This window comes from Malaclemys terrapin, chromosome 4, assembly GCF_027887155.1.
Source record: "Malaclemys terrapin pileata isolate rMalTer1 chromosome 4, rMalTer1.hap1, whole genome shotgun sequence".
In the NCBI taxonomy this organism is placed as follows: Eukaryota; Metazoa; Chordata; order Testudines; family Emydidae; genus Malaclemys; species Malaclemys terrapin.
Window position 1 is genome coordinate 72,148,283 of NC_071508.1, and position 22,328 is coordinate 72,170,610.

Consider the following 22,328-nt stretch of genomic DNA (forward strand, 5'->3'; position numbering starts at 1 on the left):
TGGTTACATGTTCCTTAGTTTATAATATTTAAAACCAGTTTGATTGAAAAAGAGTAAGATCTAGTAGTCTGAAGACATGCATCAGGAGTCAGGAACTCCCAAATTCTAATCTTGGCCCCAACAGACTATTTCTGTGGCATTGGGCAAATCACATAGAAGTTATGTGCTCAGGTTTCCTCATCTGTAAAATGGGGATAATACTCACCTACCTTACAGAAGGGACGTAATGAAGGGTAATTCACTGGTATTTGATACAAAGCTTATTAACATCAGAAGGCTTTGGACAAGTCCCTTGATGTTTGCAAAGTACTTAAGATATCGTATCTGCAAAGAATTATTGGATACCACATATGGATGTGGCAGGTATCTAGGAAAGGAACACTAGATCATTGTGTCACCATGAGGCAGCTCACGGACATGCCTGATTTACTGATTTCTGTCTCTGCATTTTCTATTTTTTATTTTCTATGCTTGATAGCCCACCCAACCCAAACTAGACTTCTGTTGGAGCACAATGCAATTCCTTTTTGTAGCACAACTCTCCCTACCTCTTCATCTCAAGCTGTTATACTTGAACAGCCAAAGTCACAGAGCAGCAGCCCAGGCACTTCTTTTAGAGCATATATCATCTTTTCTAAAGGCATCATTTCATAAATAGGTTCTTAAGGCTCAGTACAATACCAAAAAAGGGGGTGGGAATCTTGGGGCAGCCTCACATATCTATACCTGAGGCAACTTTGCCAAAACCAATGGAGTTATAACAGGGATGAACTTGGCACAGTATATCCAGGCATCTGCAAAGGGCAAACCAGAGACATAATTTTGCAATTAAAATAATATATTTTATGACCCTCCATGTCCTTTCATCCCTCCTACAAGAATATTGTCAAACTCCCTCCATTTGAATGAGTGCTTAATTAAAGTCTTGTAACTAGATTCCTACTGTACCCACTAAGAATATTTACACACATTAAAAAATAAATACAAAAAAATGCATTTGTGCAATATTAAGACTGCACAGTTAAAAATATACAATGTGAGAAAGTAAAAAAGGCAAGGTTCCAGTATCAGTATCTAGGCCATACTACACATACACTCTTTTGTATTCCTGTTTTGGAGGGCACATATATAAGTCATAAGTTACATACCATAAAGACTACAGAAAATGAAATACAATGTGGACAAGGTAATGTCACTACTGAAATCTTAATTTTGGATTTTGTGACTTTTTGTGATTTGAAACGGCAACATAAAAGTTGCATTAATGCAGATTTTTTGCATTTAATAATTTAAGTGGACATATAATTCTCTTGATTGAAAGTGTAGTCCACATAGCTAGAGTTAGCACTTATTTTATTCAACAGTAATGTAAGGAAACTACAGGCCTGTATCCTGTAAGACATTGGCTTCAGCAGTTAGCATAAGGCTTGAGGCTATGAACTTTGGCACAGATAATTTAGGGGTGACCACTGGGACATTTTTGGGGAACTGGGAATAGGGTGTTTAAGGGGAAGTTTGTCCATAACAACCCGAGGAACATGAGCTAACATCAGCTCTTGGATATTTTAGGATAGGCACATCTGCAGATGTCTGACCACAAGAGTGCCATGGCAATGAACTGACACACATGATAATAAGTTGGAATCATTAATATACTAACCTATAGGAGAAGGACACCCCAACATTAGTAGGGTGAGGAAATACAAATAAAGAGGGGAGAAACCCCTACTGAATATGCATTAGACACAGTGGTGTCAGCGTAACATATTATAGAAGTTGTATCCCAGCCTGTGTACATGGGGGAGACAGATGTAGCCCTGGGGTGATGCCAGAATGATGACCACTGGTGATGATGTGGAAGGTGATGGCGATGAGAATCTAATGGCCTACGTTTCAGGCTGTTTTGCAAGGAACGGTGTGAGTATATAGATGTACATTCTATATTACATCTATCTACCGTACTGGGTTATAGTGTTTGTGACTTTGCTAAATGTATTAATAAACTATTGTAAATTGAGAAAGAAAGGTTCCTAAAGTGTGAGTGTTGCAACGGTGCACATCAGGGTTCCCAACTAAACAGTAATTTTAATAATACGGGGCCTGATTTTTGGACAAGAACTTGTCAAACCTCAGAGTTTCTTAAGTAATCAATATAATCAATACACAGCCCATAGATTGGGCTACAAAAGATCTATGATTTAGATATAGTATGTAATATCTAGTTATGTTACATAGCAGCTCCTATATCAAATTAGTCCAGAGATCTATTTGTTCAGAAACTGGATGCTAGACAGCAGCCAATACCACACGTCTATGAGAAGGTATAAAAAACAGTCTTATAAAGACAATTATGTAACAGCCCAGGGGTTGGCAACCTACGGCACGTGTGCCAAACACGGCACGCTGCCTGCCTGGTGGGAGGAGGAGGAGGGGCCGAAATGCACCACATTGTGGGAAGAAACGGGGGAGGGGGGAAGCTTGGCTGCCACAGGACCAAGCTTCTGCCTCCTGACCCCGCAGGGGAGAGCGGTGGGTGGGGGGGCTGAGTGGGGCGGGGGGCCAGGACCTCGCAAGGGCCGGCGATGGCCCTTTCAGGGGTGGCGGGGAGCAGAGCAGAGCCTTCTGCCCTGCACCCCCCCCCACACACACACCCAGCCCTCTGCCCTGACCTCGAGTCGCCCCCAACACCCAGCCTTCTGCCATGCATTCCCCACACACATCCCAGCCCTCTGCCCTGATCTCGAGTCGCCCCCAATACCCAGCCTTCTGCCATGCATTCCCCACACACATCCCAGCCCTCTGCCCTGACCTTGAGTCGCCCCCAACACCCAGCCTTCTGCCCCGCACCCCCCCACACTCCAGCCCTCTGCCCTGCACTCCCCCACACACCCAGTCTTGTGCCCTGACCTTGAGTCCCCCCCCCCCAACACCCAGCCCTCTGCCCTGAACCCCCCCCACACACACACCCAGCGGGCTGAGCAGGCTGGCGGCATAAGATCAGCATTTTAATTTAATTTTAAATGAAGCTTCTTAAACATTTTGAAAACTTTGTTTACTTTATATACAACAATAGTTTAATTATATAATATAAACTTAGAGAGAGACACGTTCTAAAAAAAAGTTAAAATGTATTACCGGCACGCGAAACCTTAAATTAAAGTGAATAAATGAAGACTCGGCACACCACCTCTGAAAGGTTGCATACCCCTGTAATAGCCTATTCCAGGGGAAATTTCTTCCTAAACCCAGGGAGCTGGAGGCTGGCTTAAGTCCTAAAATGTGGAGGGTTTGTAGCCCTTATAAAGCTATCATATCTAGTACAATTGTAGATATGCTTTTTATGTACATTAAATAAATGACTTTTTGGAGTCCTACTAAACTCTTGGCCCCAATGGTCTGGTGGCAGTCAGTACCACTGGTGTCCTAGGAACTATACACTACAATAAATTCAGTAAAACAACAAACAAATAAAAAAATAATGTTGAGCTTCTCTAAAAATGTGCAGTAGAATCCACAGACCTTGCCCCTTCGGTATAGGCTAGTATCAAGTACACCAACCTGAGTCCTTGGTGCACTCCCTGTAGTATCCAGCTGCAGTCACTGGACAATAACTGTCAGGTAAGCTATCCCCAAAGAAACAGTGTACACACAGTTTGACTGGTACAAGGTCCTTTACAGCACTGAAATACATGTATAGTAAAAACAATCATAAGTTTATTCACAAAGATTAAGATTTAAGAGATATTGAGAAAGGATAATGAGCAGAAAAAGAACTGGTTACACATGAAACAAAACATAAAATACAACGCTAGGTCTACACTTATGAATCATTACCATTCTATTTAATAAAGTAGATCTTCTCCCAAGGATTCAGTGTCTTTGACAGAGCAGCTGGTTTTCAGTCAAAACCAGGATCCACATTTTCATGAATATCCACATGCCCTAATAGGGAATTCCTCAGCAAATGGATACCAAAATGGCTTTTTGCTTCTCCTTACATTTCCCATAATTCAGTCTTTTCACCCCAGAGTCAGGAGGACCCTCCCCCCCATTGTTTGTTCTCCAATGTGTTGGCTCCAAGTTGTCTTCATATCCTCATGTTGACTTGAAATGCATATGCTTAATTTATATATGAACCTAAGCAGACATGTGAATATACATTCCTCTGTCCGCCAAAAGCAGTTTTTCACCTCTGCTGAGGAGTAACACCTTGATACAAACTATAAGGATATATTTTGAGTATATATACATGTCTTCTTAAATATAATCAGTACATACATTTCACAATAATATGAAGGACCAGCATGATCTTGACTTTCCTTTAAGATCTCAGACAGCATTCTTTATAGATAAATATTATGAAAGCAAAGTGTTAGATGTAGTGAGTTTGTCAAGCCTGATAAGAGTTGCTGTTACAGAATAGTAAACCCTTTTCCAGTTGGCATCAAGGCGTTCTTACGGTCACTAACTACACTGGGTTTTCTATCTACAGCAGCCAATCACTGATTGGTCCCTATTTGTTTGTCTGTGTATAGTGCCAAGCCCTAAGGTTTTCAGATGAGTATCCTGAAAAAAAATCAAAGGACTGGTCTTTCAGCACAATAATTTTTGTAAGAAGAATTATTCAAAATTGCTGGGGGGCAGGGGAAGAGAAGCAGAGACACCTCCCAAAAGAACACAAAATTGAATTCCTAGATTACAAGCTTTCCCAGTTTGACCATAGAGAAACCGATAGCCCTGAGCATTCTTCTCAACAACAGCATGACCCTGCCTTTCTTTATATCAGTGGCTGCCAACCTGTCACTCACAGAGCTCTAAATTTCAGAGTGGCAGCTGAGTTAGTCGATATCAGCAAAAACAACCAGGAGTCCTTGTGGCACCTTAGAGACTAACAAATTTATTTGGGCATAAGGTTTCGTGGGCTAGAACCCATCTGACGAAGTGGGTTCTATCCCATGAAAGCTTATGCCCAGATAAATTTGTTAGTCTCTAAGGCAGGGGTGGGCAAACTTTTTGGGCTGAAGGCCACATCTGGGTGGGGAAATTGTATGCAGGGCCAGGGCAGGGGGTTGGGGTGTGGGAGGGAGTGCGGGGTGCAGGAAGGGGCTCAGGGCAAGGGATTGGGGCAGAAGAGGGGTACGGGGTGTATGAGGGGGCTCAGGGAAGGGGACTGGGGTGCAGGACGGGAGTGAGTGCAGGAGGGGGCTCAAGGCAGGGGTGTAGGAGGGGTGCGGACCGTGGGAGGGAGCTCAAGGCAGGGGTTGGGGTGCAGGAGGGGTGCAGGGTGTACGAGGGGGCTCAGGGCAGGGAGTTGGGGTGCCGGAGGGGTGCACGCAGGGCCAGCTCTGGCTTTTTGGCCACCCCAAGCAAAACAAAAACAAAAACCTGTGGCGCGGCTGGAGCGCGGGTGCAGGGGGATCGGCTGGGGGGAGCGGGCGGGAGAGAGAGAGAAGGGGGCAGCCAGGGCTACAGCAGGGGCGCTGCCACGCGACCCCTCCCACTGTGCCGCCTCCTGCCGTGAGGGCTCCGCTCCGGTCGGCGGGGAGGGAAGGAAGAGGACTGCCCTGCAGGGCGCTCTGGTTCTCCGCGCCGCCACCTCCTACAGGGCGGCCGGAGCAGAACAAAAAAAAAAGCGGCCGTGCCACCCTAGGGTTGGGCAGAATGCCGCCTTGAACAATCTGCCGCCCCAAGCACCGGCTTGCTCAGCTGGTGCCTGGAGCCGGCCATGGGTGAATGCAGGCAGGGGGCTTAGGGCAGGGAGTTAGGGGGCAGGAGGGGTTCGGGCTCTGGGGTGGCAGCAGCGCACACCGGGGCCAGGGCAATCCCGCGCGCTGTAGTTTGTCCACCCCTGCTATAAGGTGCCACAAGAGCTCTAAATTGTGGCCCTCAAGCATAGCTATCAAGAAAAGGATATATTTGATAAATGAAGAGCTCTTCCCTCAGTGCACAATGTGATTTTTTAAACTGAAATGTTTGACTCAGCAAGGAGGTAAAGGGCTTGCCTTCTGGGCTGTGGGAGCCCCAAGGATGGCAATACAGGAACTTGAGACTGAGCCTGAGCCTAAGTGCATAGTGAAGGACTGCTCCCCTCCACAGACAGTTACCCAGGGCACTCCAGATAAGGGAGAAGGGAACACACACATATATAGATAAAGAGCATAAGCTGAGAACCAGCAACTAATTAGGATTCCATGTGTCTCTACCGCAGCCCAGGTGAGAGCAGTCTCATGGCTGCGCTAACTTGCACCAGCTGCCTGTGGACCATAGGCTACCTGGAGACACCCAGAGGATCATGCATATAGCCTTTTTCCTCGCATAGCAGGGGACTTGTGCTTGGTTTCTGCTCCCTTTGTGCCATCAGCCATTTGTCATAAGTATCTGGGGAAAAGTAACCAGCTTCTGCCTTGTCTGTCATAGTCTGGGAATATTTTCCTTTAAGCCTAACACACACACCCTCCCCCCCAACACCACCTTCCAGAAAATCGCTGCTGTTCCAGGAAATTGGCAAGACCATTAGCACAGTGGGAACAGTACCAGGGAAACCGAAAGTCCCAAAGAAATTAATTTGCTTTCTTACCACACCAGACCCCATCACAGTGTGATAGTGCTGCTGACACATCCTTCTCACTACTCAGCTCAGAGATAGGCCAGATTCTACTGAGATATAGCGTAGCACAGCACTGAGCCAATGTTTCATCGGTGTCAGGCAGGAAAATATGGAGTAAGAGACCCAGTGAGGGGAACTCAGATTGTTCTCCCTTCTACCACAAGAATAACTGGAGAGAGCCCTGCTCAGCCATAAATACCCACCCACAATCCAGCCAACCCCTCCTACTACTTCAGTGGTCCCCAAAGTTTTCAGGGTCATGCCCCGCCCCCGAGCTGGGGCTAAAAGCAGAGCTGCGGCTCCAGAGGTAATGGGGCCACAACTGGGAGTGGGTCTGGAGCTGGAGCTAGCACCAGGAGCAGAGTCCCAGCAGGGGCAGAGGCTGGGGACAGAGGTGGGGCGGGGCCAGGAGTCGAGCCAGGTGGCAGGGGGCTGAGCTGGTGGCAGAGCAGGGCTGGGTGGTGCTCCCTCCCCGCCCCCTGTGGAGGCTGGCCTGGGCCCCACCATGCCCGCTGGAAGTTCCTCCATGTCCCTGTCGGGGGGAGCATGCCCCACAGTTTGGGAGCTCTGTACTACCTGAAGAGTGGGAATAACCAGTGCTTAATTTCTGCCAGGGCTTGCCAAAGCTGATTCCCAGCACCTGTAAGCTTGGCAGTTCATAGCTAGAGCCCTGCGCAGATACCTGCTTTATATCCACGGATGCACATAGCTGCGGTTATAAAGCCTGGTACTCACCCCAGTGGGCAGGGCTGGGGGCAGTACAGCCATGCCAGAGGAGCTGCCTATGCTGCCCAGTGACGGCTCCTGCGAGCGGCAGCCTGACATGCGGCTGCTTTCACCGCTGCCATTCCTGCAGCTCCTCAGATATCCACTTTATATCCGCAGATATAAATTTGGTTTCCGTGCATGGCTCTATCCATAGCCCTGGCACCTCTGAGCTTGCTGCATTAGTTATGAAAGTAAAAAATGTCATTACAAATTAAGCACTGGGGAGTATCTCTCCCTCTGGAGCAGTAGGGTGGTGAGACTGTCAGTTCAAGGGGACCCCAACTCGCATGCAACTGTGTCTGAATCACTCCTTCATGCCTCAGAAGAGAGACTGTAGAATGGGACAGAAAAGCCACTGAAATGAGTGTGAAGAGGAGATGGGGTGATGGATTGGAAAGGGGTGGAGGGGAAGGGAGGACAGTGAAATGAGGGTGAAGGTGAGGGAAGGGGCAAAGGGAGACAATGGACTGAGGGAGGAGGAAGTGGGGTGACAGAGGGGCTGGGGGAGGAGAAAGTAGTGTGATGGGCTGGGGAACAGGGGGTACAGTGGAATGAGGGTGAAGGTGAGGGAAGGGGCTTGGAGAGGAGGAAGGGGAGTGACAGGAGCTGGGGGAGGAAGAAGTGGGGTGACAGGAGCTGGGGACCAGGGGCAACAGTGGAATGAGGATGAAGGTGAGGGAAGGGGGTGGGGAGGAGGAAGTGGGGGTGACAGGGGCTGGGGAACAGTGGAATGAGGGTGAAGGTGAGGGAAGGGACTGGGGGAGGAGAAGTGGTGACAGGGGCTTGGGGAGGAGAAGGGGATGATGGGGGCTGGCTGAGGAACAGGGGGGCAGTGGGATGAGGGTGAAGGTGAGGGAAGGGGTTGGGGCAGGGAGGAGGAAGTGGGGGAGACAGGCTGGGGGACAGTGGAAGGAGAGTGAAGGTGAGGGAAGGGGCTGGGGGCGGAGGAAGTGAGGTGATAGAGGGGCTGGCTAGGGAACAGGGGAGACAGTAGAATGAGTGTGAAGCTCAGGGCAAGTGTGGCTAGCTTGAAGGGATGTGGATGGGGCACGGATCCAGGCTCCATGTCCGCTCCCCTGCAGCGGGGTTAGTTTTTCCCTAGTGCGGGTCTCTCTCTTCAGCCCCTCCCCACAGAGAACTTTCTTCTAGGGCCCTTGTTCCCCGCGCAGCCCCAGTTAGCCCCAGCCCCAGGCCCCTTTAAAACTTTTTTTTTTTTGCTCCCTCCCCGTCCCGATATTTTATACTACTAATCTGGTCACCCTAGCCCCAGACCCCAGCGGGAGGCTGGTCCTCCCCGCCGCAGCGCCTCTGCGGCACGCGAGCTGCACCTCCCTACCGCCTCCAGCAGCCCTTCCGCACTCCGCCTCAGCTCTCTGGTTGCTGAAGCAGAGGCACCGCGGCTCTGCTCCAGCAATAAAACAGCCTTTTCCTCTGCACTGGCGGGAGAGCAATCCATGCCCCCCAGGGCCAGGGCCGGCTCCAGGCACCAGCCCACCAAGCATATGCTTGGGACTGCGCCTGGAGGGGTGCGGCGCGGCCCTCCGGCCCCAGAGCGGGGCGCGACTGGGCTCGCCGCGCTCCCTAAGCCGGGGAGAGCGGTGCTGCAGCGGGCTCGCCGTCCTCCCGCTGGCACTCTGGCCGCCGGGGAGAGCGGAGAGCCCCGGCCGGGCTCGCCACCCTCCTCCCTGCGCTCTGGCCGCCGGGGGCTCTCCGCCCTGCTCCCAGCGCTTCGTCCCGGTCGGGGATTGCGGGCCCGCGGCCGGGCTCAGCACCCTCCCCTGCTACGCGGCGGGTGCAGAGCCGGCCCTGCCCGGCGCAGAGGGGACTAAGGAGAGCAGATCTTGTGGGTTGATGCAGCAACCACCTACCCCATCCCGCAATCCAGCCCTCTAGCCGGCATGCATCTGCTGAGCGCGCTGGTCACTGCAGTTCCTCCGCACTGCAGCACGCTCCAATAGCCTCCTACCTGCTCTGAGCTTGTACCTGTGCAGCTCCCCGCTCACTCTGCCCCTCTGCTAGATGCACGTCTTCTGCAGAAAGCTCGCCCACGGAAGCCCCTTCTAGCTCAGTCAGCGGCACGCAACTTCTGTGCTGGCTTTTGGTTGTTCTGACGTAGGAAAAGGGGGGCGGGGAGAGGAGCAGGACCCCCATCCTTTAGTTCCCCAAACTCGCGTGGCATGTTAACTCACTCCGCAGTGTGTGCGATCAGGCAATGTGCTCTCCCTTTCTTTTGTAATGGTTTGCGTTAGAGCTTGCTAAGTAGAGTTGTGTGCTTACGTTATTTAAGCGGGGTTCTCTTTCCCTCTCTCTATTCAACAAACAGGTTCGCTATTTGCTCAGTACGTAGTTCTGACCCCTTTGTGTGGTTTCCTCAATCGCTGCCACCTATTTCCAGGCTGTCAATGAGCCTTAGGGAATGTAATTTTTTTCACCTCCTCTGCCTCTTGTAATTTGCGCCAGCACTTGAGAAGTGGTATTTTTACCTTGGGCTGGGGTTTCAGCCCTTCAAGAAGCTCCTGCTCTGCCCTGAGGAGACTATTCCATCTACTCACATTTAGCATCTTGATTAAGGAGCTGAAAAAGTGAACGGCACATACACGAAATTCATAGATGATGTTAATACATCTTAAAGGCGAGGGGGAGAAATCCTAGCGGTTGGGAGATTCCTGCAGAGGACATAATGCAGTGGTTCTCAATCAGGGGTACAGGTATCCCTAGGGATACACAGAGCCAGAGGTTGCCAGGGGGTACATCAACTCATTTAGATATTTGCCCAGTTTAACAGGCTACATAAAAAGCACTAGAGAAGTCAGTACAAACTAAAATTTCATACAGAATGATTTTTTTATACTGCTCTATCTACACTATACACTGAAATGTCAGTACAATATTTATATTCCAATTTATTTTATAATTATAATGTACATCAATTCAATCCCAGGGCTAAATAACAAACATTCTACAACTCAAGCTTGAGAGTATTTGTGGATAGAATTCCAGTCATATGTAATTGAACTATATTATTCCTTTTATCATTCACTGTTCTGAGTATCAGATACTAACCATTCAGGCAAACAACTAACAACTGCATGACCACAGATCCTCATCTATATCAAAAGGCTTTCATACTCCAAGCCTCTTACTGTAAATGTCATGCCTCTGTTAAGGTCACCTTATCTATCTAATAATGCAGAAGTTACAGAGATAACTGAAGAGCTATCATTTAACTGACAGAAGGAACACCCCACATATTAGCAGGGATATTGGGTTGCATTAGTACCAGCATTGCCAGCAGATCAAAGGGAAATGATTATTCCCCTCCATTTGGCACTGGGGAGACCACATTTGGAGTATTGTGTCCAGTTTTGGGCCCCCCACTGCAGAAAGGATGTGGACAAATTGGAGACAGTCCAGTAGAGGGCAACAAAAATGATTAGTGGGCTGGGGCACATGAATTATGAGGAGAGGTTGAAGGAACTGGGATTATTTAGGCTGCAGAAAAGAAGAGTGAGGGGATATTTGATAGCAGCCTTCAACTAGCTGAAGGGGGGTTTCAAAGAGGATAGAGCTAGGCTGTTCTCAGTGGTGGCAGACTACAGAACAAGGAGCAATGGTCTCAAATTGCAGGGGGGGGGGGGGAAGGGAGATCTAGGTTGGATATTAGGAAAAACTATTTCACTAGGAAGGTGGTGAAGTACTGGAATGGGTTACCTAGGGAGCTGGTGGAAACTCCCTCTTCAGAGGTTTTTAAGGCCTGGCTTGACAAAGCCCTGGGTGACATGATTTAGTTGGGATTAGTCCTGCATTGAGCAGGGGGTTTGACTAGATAACCTCATGAGGTTTCTTCCAACCCTAATCTTCTATGACTTCCAGCTATCCATAGTAAATGCTTGTAGCCGGTCCCTCATGCCAGTAAATCTATGCTTTAGTATTCTGCATTGTATGTTCAGTCAGCGGCTCATGACACATTCTATATAGAACACCCATGGCCATTGCTATAGAACACTTGTGTACCAGCCTAGGTAGACCAGGGATAAGGTGGGGCTTACAGCAGATGCTTCAGTGAGGTGGTTAGAGACACACCATATCTAGTAATTAATACAAGGAAGTCTTTCTTCCTAACCTTAGCTGACATTCCATTAATAGCCTAAAGCAGATGTTTAGAGTTCTGCAATTTTATCCTAGATATAGTATAATTACACAAGCTATTTTTATTCATGTATCTACTCCACTTGTGAACCATACCAAGATCTGTGCTTTAAGAGATTGTAGAAGTAGGTCCCATGAATTTGTTAGACATTGATTATTCAAAGTGTTTCCTTTTACTCATATTCCCTTTCACACATCTTTGTTTTCATAAGGAGTAAATATTAGGAAGAAGGTTACATCATAACACTAGGATTCAGGGGATTGCCCTATGTAGCACCTCCAGTGTTGTCTTTTTACAAATTCAATATATTGCATTTTTGTCTGCTTGTAAATAGCTGAACATAGCTCAGGCTTTTCAGCATAAAGCAGAATGAAAAGTGTTTTGTAAGTGACCAATGCATTGCCCATATATGAAGATTGATGTTAATACACGAGATGTGCAGTTTTACCTTAGAGTATATTGCACTGGTCACATAGCCAATCCTTCGTATAGCATGCAAGAAACCAGCTTCTGAGGTAAGGAAAGAAGAGCAACATAAAAACAATCAGGTCGTATGAATCAGCTAAAAAAGTGGTAGAACTTGAAGAGCAGATGAATTACCCCTATAACTGGGCTTCAGCTGTAGAGCAGAGAACATCAAGAACATGATGCTCTGGCAAAAGCCCCCTTTGCACAAGCTATGGAAATTTGCTATTTAAATTAGGAAAAGAAGCAAATCCATTTAGACCTGTGTCCTCACTGGAGACATTGTATCCATCTACAATTTCTGTTCACCAGAGAGTTTTATGTTTATTTCCCTTTGTATGCAGGGCCAGCGCAACCCATTAGGCGACCTAGGCGGTTGCCTAGGGCACTGACATTTGGGGGGTGGCGACCGCAGCAGCCGAACATCCAGCCGCCGCAGTCGTTGGCAATATTTCAGGGGCGGGACCTTCCGCGGCCTAGGGCACCAAAAAGGCTGCCGGCGCTCCTGTTTGTATGGTAAGTATCAATAGTTTTGGGTGCACACAGAAAGGTGGTGTTTGGTTTTCCACTAAAAAAAAAAAAAAAAAAATTACATGTTAAAACAAAGCTATATGCAAAAGCAGGGCTTATACCAAATGTGATTACTGCTTTTTCACATATGAATTTTAGTTAGTGTTTCCCAAACTAGATTTCTCCTAAAACACGATCCTCTTCCTCCAGTCCCACTCATATCATGTCTTTTCTCTTACCCTAAGCACATCACCGTAATAGAGGAAACTGAGTCAGGGAAGCCTACAAACCTATAGATCACAATCTAGAGAATCAGATATAATTTTATTCAGGTGCTTATGTCAAAGTAAACATTGCCGACGTGGCTTTTAGTGAGACAAGGTGAATGAGGTAATATCTTTTATTAGCACAGCTTCAGTTGGTGAGAAAAACAAGCTCGTTTCCCAAAACTGAAGAAGAGCTCTGTGTAAGCTCAAAAGCTGGTCTGTCTCACCAACAGAAGTCAGGCCCATAATAGGTATTACCTCACCCACTTTGTATATCTAATATCCTGAGACCAACATAGCTACAACACTGCATACGATTGTGGTTTTTGTCCTTCCAGCCATTTACAAGCATGACCTTTTCAATTATTACTCTTTAAGACCTTATCTACATTAAAGACATTTTGCAGGAATTGCCCCCCACCCCCATTCAACTCTGCCAGATAGCAATGCAGGCAACAGCCAACCTAGTTAGAGCTTCCAATGTTCAGGCACAGTGGGAATTTTTTTGAAAAGTTCTTAGTCTTTGAGATTGAACACATGCGGCTGGCTGCAGAGCCGCTCCAGCAGCAGCTGGTGTGGCTGGACCCAGCTGGACAGCCACACTGGCCATTGCAGAAATCACAGCACCAATGACTTCCATGACACCTGTGACAGACAGAGCCTTAAATCGTCAATAAGACAGTGGTACTTTCTGCTTTAAAGAATATTAGAATCTTTTCATTTTAATACTACAGATTTGTGGTTATGCTGAAAGTTAAAGTCTAATCTTTTGTTAACTAATTCTTAAAAAAAACCTTTTGTATTTAGTTGAAATAGGAATCAAGGCTCTCTCACATTACATAGTATTTTCCTTTCACTCAATATTTAAGACGGTCTAGTAAAAACAAGTGAGCAGTTTCAAGTATTCCAATTGTTAGTACAGTTCATTATCAATTACAGGCAGAGTTCTGCAGACCGAGGTAGTTACATCTCTCACCTACTTCCATAGACTTTTTTCCTGAGTAAAACAGGATTCAATCCAGTAACATTTCCTGGTTCTACTTAATTCTGCCTTGGGAAAACCTCCCTGACATGAAGACTATAACCTAAAAGTGAATCTAATGGGACTAAAATCATGTAAAGGAAATAGTGGCCACAATCTATAATAGCTGCAGCCAACCATTACTCAAGGAGATATCCAGCAAATGAGGTTTCAGTTGGGTCCATCAGTGCCAGATATTGGTTTCTCTCCAAGCTGGAGGGAATTTGCTGTGGTAAGTGTGAAGAAGGGCAACCAACTACAACGTGACATCAGTTGCAACTTTTAATTCCTTGCTCTACTCTTAGCAAGAGGAATAGTTCCAAGTAACATTTAGAACAATGGAGGCAATATATTTATTTTAATAGCAGTGGAAACAAAATAAAATGATAGAACAAACAAATGTTTCTTTAAATATAAGGCTTTTAGACATCTGTGTACTGCTAAGCCCCAATTGTGAATCAAGCATAATTACAAAAATCCATATAGGATTCAGGAAAACATATGATAATACTTAGTCTTACACATAAAATTTGTGTCACTTACCACAAAGTCAGATAGCAAACAGCATATAAAGGAAAAACTCAGAAACCGTATTTACAAATTTATACTATGTAATAAGTCAGAAATTGCTTGTTAGTAAACAGATTATGAATTATACTACATCCCAAACGGCATGTATCTGTGATCATCATCAGATATTTATTATAAAGTAAGTTGAAAGACAGATTGTCTGGAAAAATAAAGTTTGTTTCATTTCAAACTTACGCACTCAGTCACCAGAATTTTATGCTATCTGTATATTAATATAAAATGTACATGAGCACCTGATCCAACCCAATGGGGTTACATAGGCCTAACTGCAAATTTCATTCATTCATAGCAGAAATTAACAATTGGAAGTCAGTGTGAAAGGCCATTATATACCTTTTTGCAAACTTCTGTCGGTTGCTAAGTTTTAAATGCTTGTATAAAAACAAATCCCCATACCATGTTTGTAATATGATCATAAATAGGAAATAGTTTAAAAATGTAAGATATGATTACCTCAGACTGTCAAGCTGTTTTGCACTTTGGAAAAAAAGTGCACACAAAATCCTCCCCCCACCCTTCAAAAAAAATCCCTATAATCCAATCAGATGAAAGTTAGAACTGGCACCAGTATTCATGCTAGTTGTCCTGCTGTGGAAAAGAAACAATTAATTTACAATATTCAGAAGCTGTCTCACGTAGTAGCCTCAGGAAGTTAAACTTCTTCTCTGACCAACAGTTTTTATTTTTTTTTTTTTTAAAAAGAAGTTCGATCAGGTATGACGTGGACAGCGTCCAGAAGGGGCAGGAATATCCAAGACTCTACGTCTGTCTTCATATTCATCAGTATCTGTTGAGTCTTCATCTTCATCCATAGCATATTCATTATGATTAGTTTCCTATAAACAAGACACCCCCATGTTTAACTAAGTACTTAATAATTGCCTCCTAAATCTTACTTTGATCAAGTGCTAACAATGTAACAAAAAAATTAAAATCAAGATGTCATTTATATCACATTTAAAGTCAGTCTCCGATAAAGACTAGTTACTGTAAATATGAAAATACTGCTAAATCAGATTTGTTTTCATGTATCAATTTTATAAAATTTAATCTACATGGCAATTATATTTCTAATCTGTTTAAACTTTTATTCATAAACTAAATAGACCAGTGAGATCAGAATCTGACTCACTAACTGTTGGAATGGTGTTGAATTATTATAAATTATTGTGGCTGACATGAGTTTGGTAAAGGTTGGTATGACTAAATTTGCTGAAGAATTCTGGGAGCAGGTTTTTTTTTTTTTTTGGCACCAGACAAGCTGTATGAAAGTTTACTGAAAGTGATGACATTACACTTGGACACTGACACAATTATGTACTTTAGATGTTTATCCAGGCTCTCTGTGTGTTTGTGCGGATGTAAAAAAAAAAACAAAAACCACTAGGGTCATGGTTAGTCATGTTTACCAAACAAATCACACAAAAAACATGAAAATAGTGAACATAGAACTAACTAACTGAACTGGGTTAACTAATCCTGTAGCACAGCCAAGAGCTAACTCAAAAAGTTAATAATAAAGTAAATTTCAGCCAGCCTTTAGTCTGTTCATGTTATAGAAAAACAAGTTACAAAACATTAAAAGGGCATATTTCAAAACATATAACTTGATTAAAAAAGGGGTATAAGTATTGGAAAATATTACATGCTCCTTCCTTCACCCCGATTAACATCTGAAAAGGCTTGTAACAGACCAAGTGCTTAAAAAAACCCAACAACCCCCCCCCCCCCCCGCACCCTCATCCTCCCAAAATAAAGGCTTTCATCTAGAACTGGTAGCTATACCTGCTTTGTTTGTTAAATCAGGGCTATGTCTACTACTGAGGTAAGTTGACCTACGCTATGTAATTCCAGCTACGTGAATAACGTAGCTGGAGTCGACGTACCTGAGGTCGAGTTACTGCGGGGTCTACACTGTGTGTGTGTGTGGGGGGGGGTGAAGAGGGTGTCGATGGGAAAAAAAAATCTCCCGTCGACTTACCTTATTCTCTTGTTGGGGTAGAGTACAAGGGTCGACTAGAGAGCGATTTGCAGTCGATTTGGCGGGTCTTTACTAGACCCACTAAATTGACGCCAGTGGATCAATCTAAGAGCATCAATCCTGGCTGTAGTGTAGACATGCCCCAGGATACTGTGTAGGGCCAACATAGTTACTAAGGGTTTATGCTTGAAAAATTAAGGCTTATTTAAAAAAAGCATGGTATAACCTTTCTGCTGCCTGTGTGAAATTCTTTTAAATAAATAGCTTTGCATTAAAAAACAAGAACAAAAAACTAAATCTGGGTTTTACTGGCACTAATACTGCAAATTCTTCCCAGCTGTGGGCCAAGAAAAATCCCAGCTCTTCACTAACAATTGAATTCAATTAGTTCTTTCTTTCTGTTTTACAAGTATGTAACAGAGCAGAATTTAAGCCACTAGGTATGAATTTGAGTAAATACTCTAAAATATCAGCGTACCACTCAACTTTAATATACAATAATCCTCTGCTAAGCATCTGTATAAGAGGCAGAGAAATTATCAAATCAAATGCAAGTGATTTCTGCAACTTGTGGAACAGAAAAGAGGTCCTGGTTTAAATAAAGGTAACCAAAGGAAAGAAAAAAAAAAAAAAAAAAAAAGCAATTTAGCTGTTACAAGTGTGACCTCGGTTGGCACTTTGTATTCACTGTTACCAGCCTAAACCAGTGCTAGTTTCCCAAAAGAGAGTTTTATAAAAAGTAATCTTCTCCTAATCGCATCACTTGATTGCCCATATTCCTCTTTAGCATTGCCCTGCACATGGATGCCAGTGTAATTAGCAGCTTCATTTCCCTCTTATGGAATCGGTTGACTCTGGGCTCTTTTTGCTTGTCAATTCAGTTTTGTTTTGCTGCTCTGGATTAACTACAGGGCCTGAAAACCATTAAACACCCTACATTCCATTGAACTACCTAGACATGGGACAGTTTACAGATTTTATCAAATCAATTTATATTTACGTCAAAACAAGCTAACAAAGCTGCCCAGATTCACCAGCTGCTTCCAAACCTTAAAACTAGATAATCATTCAACAGAACAGCAATTCAGTAAATTTTTGGAGTTGATGCAGGAGTTACTGGGTGTAATTCCATGGCCTATGTTGTGCAGGGTAGACTAGATGAACATTAAGGTCTGTTTTGATCTTAAAATCAAAACAGCTTAAAAGGCCTGGTTAGCACATGTATGAAAACCTCTCTCCTATCAAGAAAAGCAGAGACATTCTTCTGATGTAGAAGGAAGCAAACCACAATCAGGTCACACCGAGACAGAAAGAGCTCAAATAGGTAACAATTTAGATTTATAAATAAGGGTGTATCCATCCAATTTCACAGTTACAAAGATGCCAATGTCACAAGTTACAAAAACATAAAACTAAGTCACCTGCAGAACATCAAACTCTGTTCTCCTTCAAAGCCCAACATTGCAATAGCCTGCATAAATAGATGTGCCTGGAAGCATGCCCCAAAAGTCCACAGACATGAGCTAGCATCTGGGCTAGAATGCACAGGTAGAAGCCATTTCAGAATAGCAGACCCCTCATGGAGGAATTACTAGTCTACTCTCATTGTCAAGATGACTGAAGTTCAGTGTCTCCGTCCACTGGGAGGGGAAAATGGTGGCCCATCAAGCAGGATGGTCCCAACCCACTAAGGCTAGGTCTACACTACCCGCCTGAATCGGTAGAAATCGATCTCTCAGGGATCGAACTATCGCATCTCGTCGGGATGCGACAATCGATCCACGAATCGACGCTCTTACTCCACCAGCGGAGGTGGGAGTAAGCGCTGTTGACGGGGAGCCGCAGAGGTCGATTTTGCCACCGTCCTCACAGCGGGGTAGGTCGGCTCCGATAGGTCGAATTCAGCTATGCTATTCGCATAGCTGAATTAGCGTATCTTAAATCGACCCCCTCCTGTAGTGAAGACCTGCCCTTAGGGATTCATGGATAAAAATTAAACATCTTATCTTCAAGCCATCTTTGATTCAAAATGCAAATTATAACTCCAGTGACATATGATGCACCTAACAAGCATGTGCTGCTTGACAGACAGACCATTACTCCACTCAAATGTTTGGATTAACTAAGGGAAGCCGCACATGAAGTGTACACAGTAATCCAAGCATGAGGTGACATTAACATTTAATCATAAGTGATAATTGTTAGATTCAATTAATCTATTGTGTTATATTCTCTTGGCTATATGATCACCCCAAAGAACTCCGAGGAATTCAAATTAGGGGGGAGGTCTCTCTCTCTCTCTTATATATATATATATATATATATATATATATATATATACACACACACACACACACACACACATACACACACACACACACACAAAATTACAAAATATGGGTGTGTATGTCTTTTCCTTCACCCTTGTAGGGAATTATCTACATTATAATACTAAGAAATGAAATAAAATTATAAAACTGGAAAAAGGTGTCATGATTATGGAGTCTGGTAAGCCCTTTATCTAGAGAACGTATATTATACTGTTCTATTAGAGCTGATTTCATTCATGTTTTCTGCAAAAGCGTTAGGGATAAAAGCCTAGCACAAATGACAATACCAAATGTCTCTCAGCTTACCATGCGTGCTGTAGACACCTTGAATGTTGGGCACACCATATGAAATCTGGGAATTATGACATTAAAGAACTTGTCCTTATAGTAGAGACAATGGAAGGTATAGTATCCTTCCATGTATCCTGAAGTAGTGGAGAAGGTAGTACAGCTGGTATATTCATAAACTCTACCTGGGCTGATTATTGGAAATTCTCCTGCAGATACAAAAAACAACAAACAGCCATTGGGAGTTTTGAATTAAAATAGCGTTTACTTTCCCTTGCAATATAGTTAATTTCTATAGCCATTAAGTTCAGTTAGAGTTCTGCTGCAATACACAGCTAGTAACAAAAGTTTGTGTTTCTGTAACTGTACTATTCAAATAACAAGAGGTAAGCTTGTTGTAACAAATCCTGTTTTAAATGAACATTCTAGTGACTAGTTATCTTTGCATCACTTTCAGTCACAAGTGAATAGCAGTTTTTTAGACAACGTTGTTCACTAAATCAGAAGTGCCTAACTTGCTGAACAGGAGTCACTATAACAAGCTCAAAGGACAAGAACGCCCAAACAATATCCGGGGGGCGGGGGAGCAGAAGAGAGGAAGGGTGGTGCAGGAAGAAGAGGTTTTTTTGGTTTGTTTTTTAAAATCAGAACTATTGCTACAAATCATTTCTAAAAAACAAACAAAAAAAATACTTAAGTCTTCTGACATGCACTTATGCAGTTAACCCTGATACATAGATAAAAACAGATGGCATTGGAGACTTCAGGATTATTAATATTAATTTGTATTCTCAAAATGCTTAGGAGCCCCACTCAGGGACCAGGACCCCAATGTGCTTACAATCTAAGTAATTCAAGAATCTTTAAATGGTTTGACTACTTATACTAATATTAACTACTGTATATTAATATACAGATTTTCCCAATATATATGCCTGAAAATTATATTCCTTAAAATCCTTTAAAATTGAAGTTAATGTTTAACACTTTCCCTTACACACAATGCAATATGAGAAAGTAGAACAGAATGCATGTTTGCTAGGAGAAGAGAATAGCCACCATCTTGCATCATTTCTGAGAATGGTTCCACCAGAAGTTACAGAATTTTCACATTAATCACTGGAATGCTCAGAATGCTAAAATAAAACTCAAACTCTCAGTTTACATACCAACGACTCCAGGACCCTGAACTTCTTCTACATCACCTTTGGCATTGGTTATTCTCCAGTACCGACTGTCCAACTGACAAGCCTTTTCAGGAAGAGCATCTTTGGACATCTCAATTCTATGACCCAAATCAAATATAGTTTTTGCTTAGAAACGCCTTACTGACATGTCTAAAAACAACCATAAAATGTTTAAAATACTATCCTATACTCCCTACTGCTTAGAGAAAGTGGTATATTCTAGTGACCTGCGTAGAGACCAAAGTAGGAACACCAGAGCACTAATCCCAGCTTTATTATTCCTTTTACCTACCTCTCCTTAACTCATGACAAATATTGTGACAAATGTTTCATGTTTGCAAAGTGATATGTGCTATATATTGTTAGTGAAAAGAAACCCCCCCAACAAAAGTACAACGATAAGACCCTTTCCAAGTTTTAAAATAGTCAAATAGCTTTTTTATTTAAACTATATTAAAATAAATATATTGCATACTGTACACCAAGCCCCATATGTATATGGTATCTAAATTTCTCCATATTTTACCATACTTCTGAGTACTATGCGTATGCATGCAACAGTCATGAGGCTTGAACTCCAGACAGGACTCTCTCCTGTTATCAGGAAGATAGCCCATTTGCTATTCTCACCTGATTCTGTAAGTGAAGAAGTAATGTGGTGGATGTACAGAACTGAGTTCAGGTAGAAAAGATGTGGAGACTGAAACAGTAATATCTCCTGTTGTGGCCACACACTCCTTATCATGAACATACCTGTGCAACAGAAACATAATAAAGAGTTGGAAATTTCTTTTGTATGGTGTAACCCAATTCAACTGGTTCAATACAGATGCTAAAAGGATATTTTTGATGAATACGTTTCCACATGCTACACTAGTAGTATTTTGGATTATTAAACCCAAAATTAAAAAAATATTAATTAAACTAGTCATTCTTTAGTCTTTGTGAATGCACTAGTACAACAGTGCAATACTTGCCTTAAACTACGGGAGCAGACTTTAGAAATGTCTTCATGCAATTCTTCACATTAGGTTGTGTACAAATCTATTTTGGAGATGCAACATCTTACAGCATCCCATTAATCTTAAAAGGGGCGATTATACATCAGTGGCTCTCAACTGTTCCAGACTACTTTACCCCTTTCAGGAGTCTGATTGGTCTTACATACCCCCAAGTTTCACCTCACTTAGAAATACAAAAGAGCATCACAGCCCACTATTATTCAAAAAAATGTATAATTATATGGTAAAAATTACAAATACAATAAATCAATTAGAATATGAATATTGTACTTACATTTCAGTGTATAGTATATAATATAGAGGAGCAGTCCCCAAACTTTTGGGAGTCTTTCCCCCCTTTACCCCTGCTTCCCCCTCCCCCCCAAGCCAGACTGTGACTCCGTGGAGAGGGGGCCCGCGGACAAAGGTAAGGGGGCCAAGGCTGGGGACACAGCTGGGGGTGGGGCTGTGGCCAGAGGCCAAGGCAGGGGCAGGAGCAGAGCCGCAGCTGGGCTGCAGTGGGGTCAGACAGCCGGGCCTGCAACCAGATGCAGCTCCGCTCCTGGCCTTGCCCCCAGTCTCTGTTCCAAACCAGGAACGGGGCTGGCACGGGGCCTGGAGCGGAGTCGCGCCGAGGCTGGGGCTGGTGCCAGGAGCCGGAGACACTGCTGGGGGCAGGACTGGGGAACAGCGGGGGGTGGGGAGGAGCTGAGTGGCACTCCCTCCCCACCCCTGTGGGAGCTGGCCTGGGTCCCACCATGCACCCTTGACCCCCAGACCTTTCTCCACATCCCCCTAGGGGGGGCATGCCCCACACTTCAGGGATCTCTGATATAGAGCAGTATAAACAAGTCATTATCTGTATGAAATTTTAGTTTGTACTGACTGCTAGTGTTTTTTATGTAGCCTGTTGTAAAACTAGGCCAATATCTATATGAGTTGATGTACTCCCTTATGCGTACCCCTGGTTGAGAATTACTGTTATACACAACCAGGATAAAAACAAAAACATCTAGAGAAGTGCACTTGGAGCTTCAAGGTAAATCCATCTCCAAATCTTGTTTGTTTAGAGTATTATAATACATGTATTCAATACAACATTCAAATTAATAGTAGATAGACCATATAAAACTGAAAGAATCCCTTATTTAAAATAGCAAATG

The 22,328-nt window shown here is 44.0% G+C and overlaps 2 protein-coding genes across 5 annotated transcripts in view; both read right to left on the reverse strand.

The window, feature by feature from the left end:
- The window catches only part of LOC128837411 (CD59 glycoprotein-like), a 35,135-nt gene extending 25,550 nt beyond the window's left edge, over positions 1–9,585 (reverse strand). Inside the window, exon 1 of one of the 4 annotated variants that reach the window (XM_054028586.1) lies at positions 9,342–9,489. The gene's annotated coding sequence lies outside the window, so the exon portion shown is untranslated. Of the gene's footprint in view, positions 1–9,341 lie in introns of all 4 variants that reach the window. The other 3 variants (XM_054028585.1, XM_054028584.1, XM_054028583.1) reach the window with 3 other exon arrangements.
- Positions 9,586–15,027: 5,442 nt separating this feature from the next.
- Positions 15,028–22,328, reverse strand: part of FBXO3 (F-box protein 3) — a 30,661-nt gene continuing 23,360 nt past the window's right edge. Inside the window, exons 8-11 of the mRNA XM_054027670.1 lie at positions 20,795–20,917; positions 20,147–20,262; positions 18,996–19,186; positions 15,028–15,214 (exon numbers count right to left, since the gene is read on the reverse strand). Of these exons, the coding sequence (XP_053883645.1) occupies positions 15,089–15,214; positions 18,996–19,186; positions 20,147–20,262; positions 20,795–20,917 (556 nt within the window). The 3' untranslated portion in view covers positions 15,028–15,088. The remainder of the gene's footprint in view (positions 15,215–18,995; positions 19,187–20,146; positions 20,263–20,794; positions 20,918–22,328) is intronic.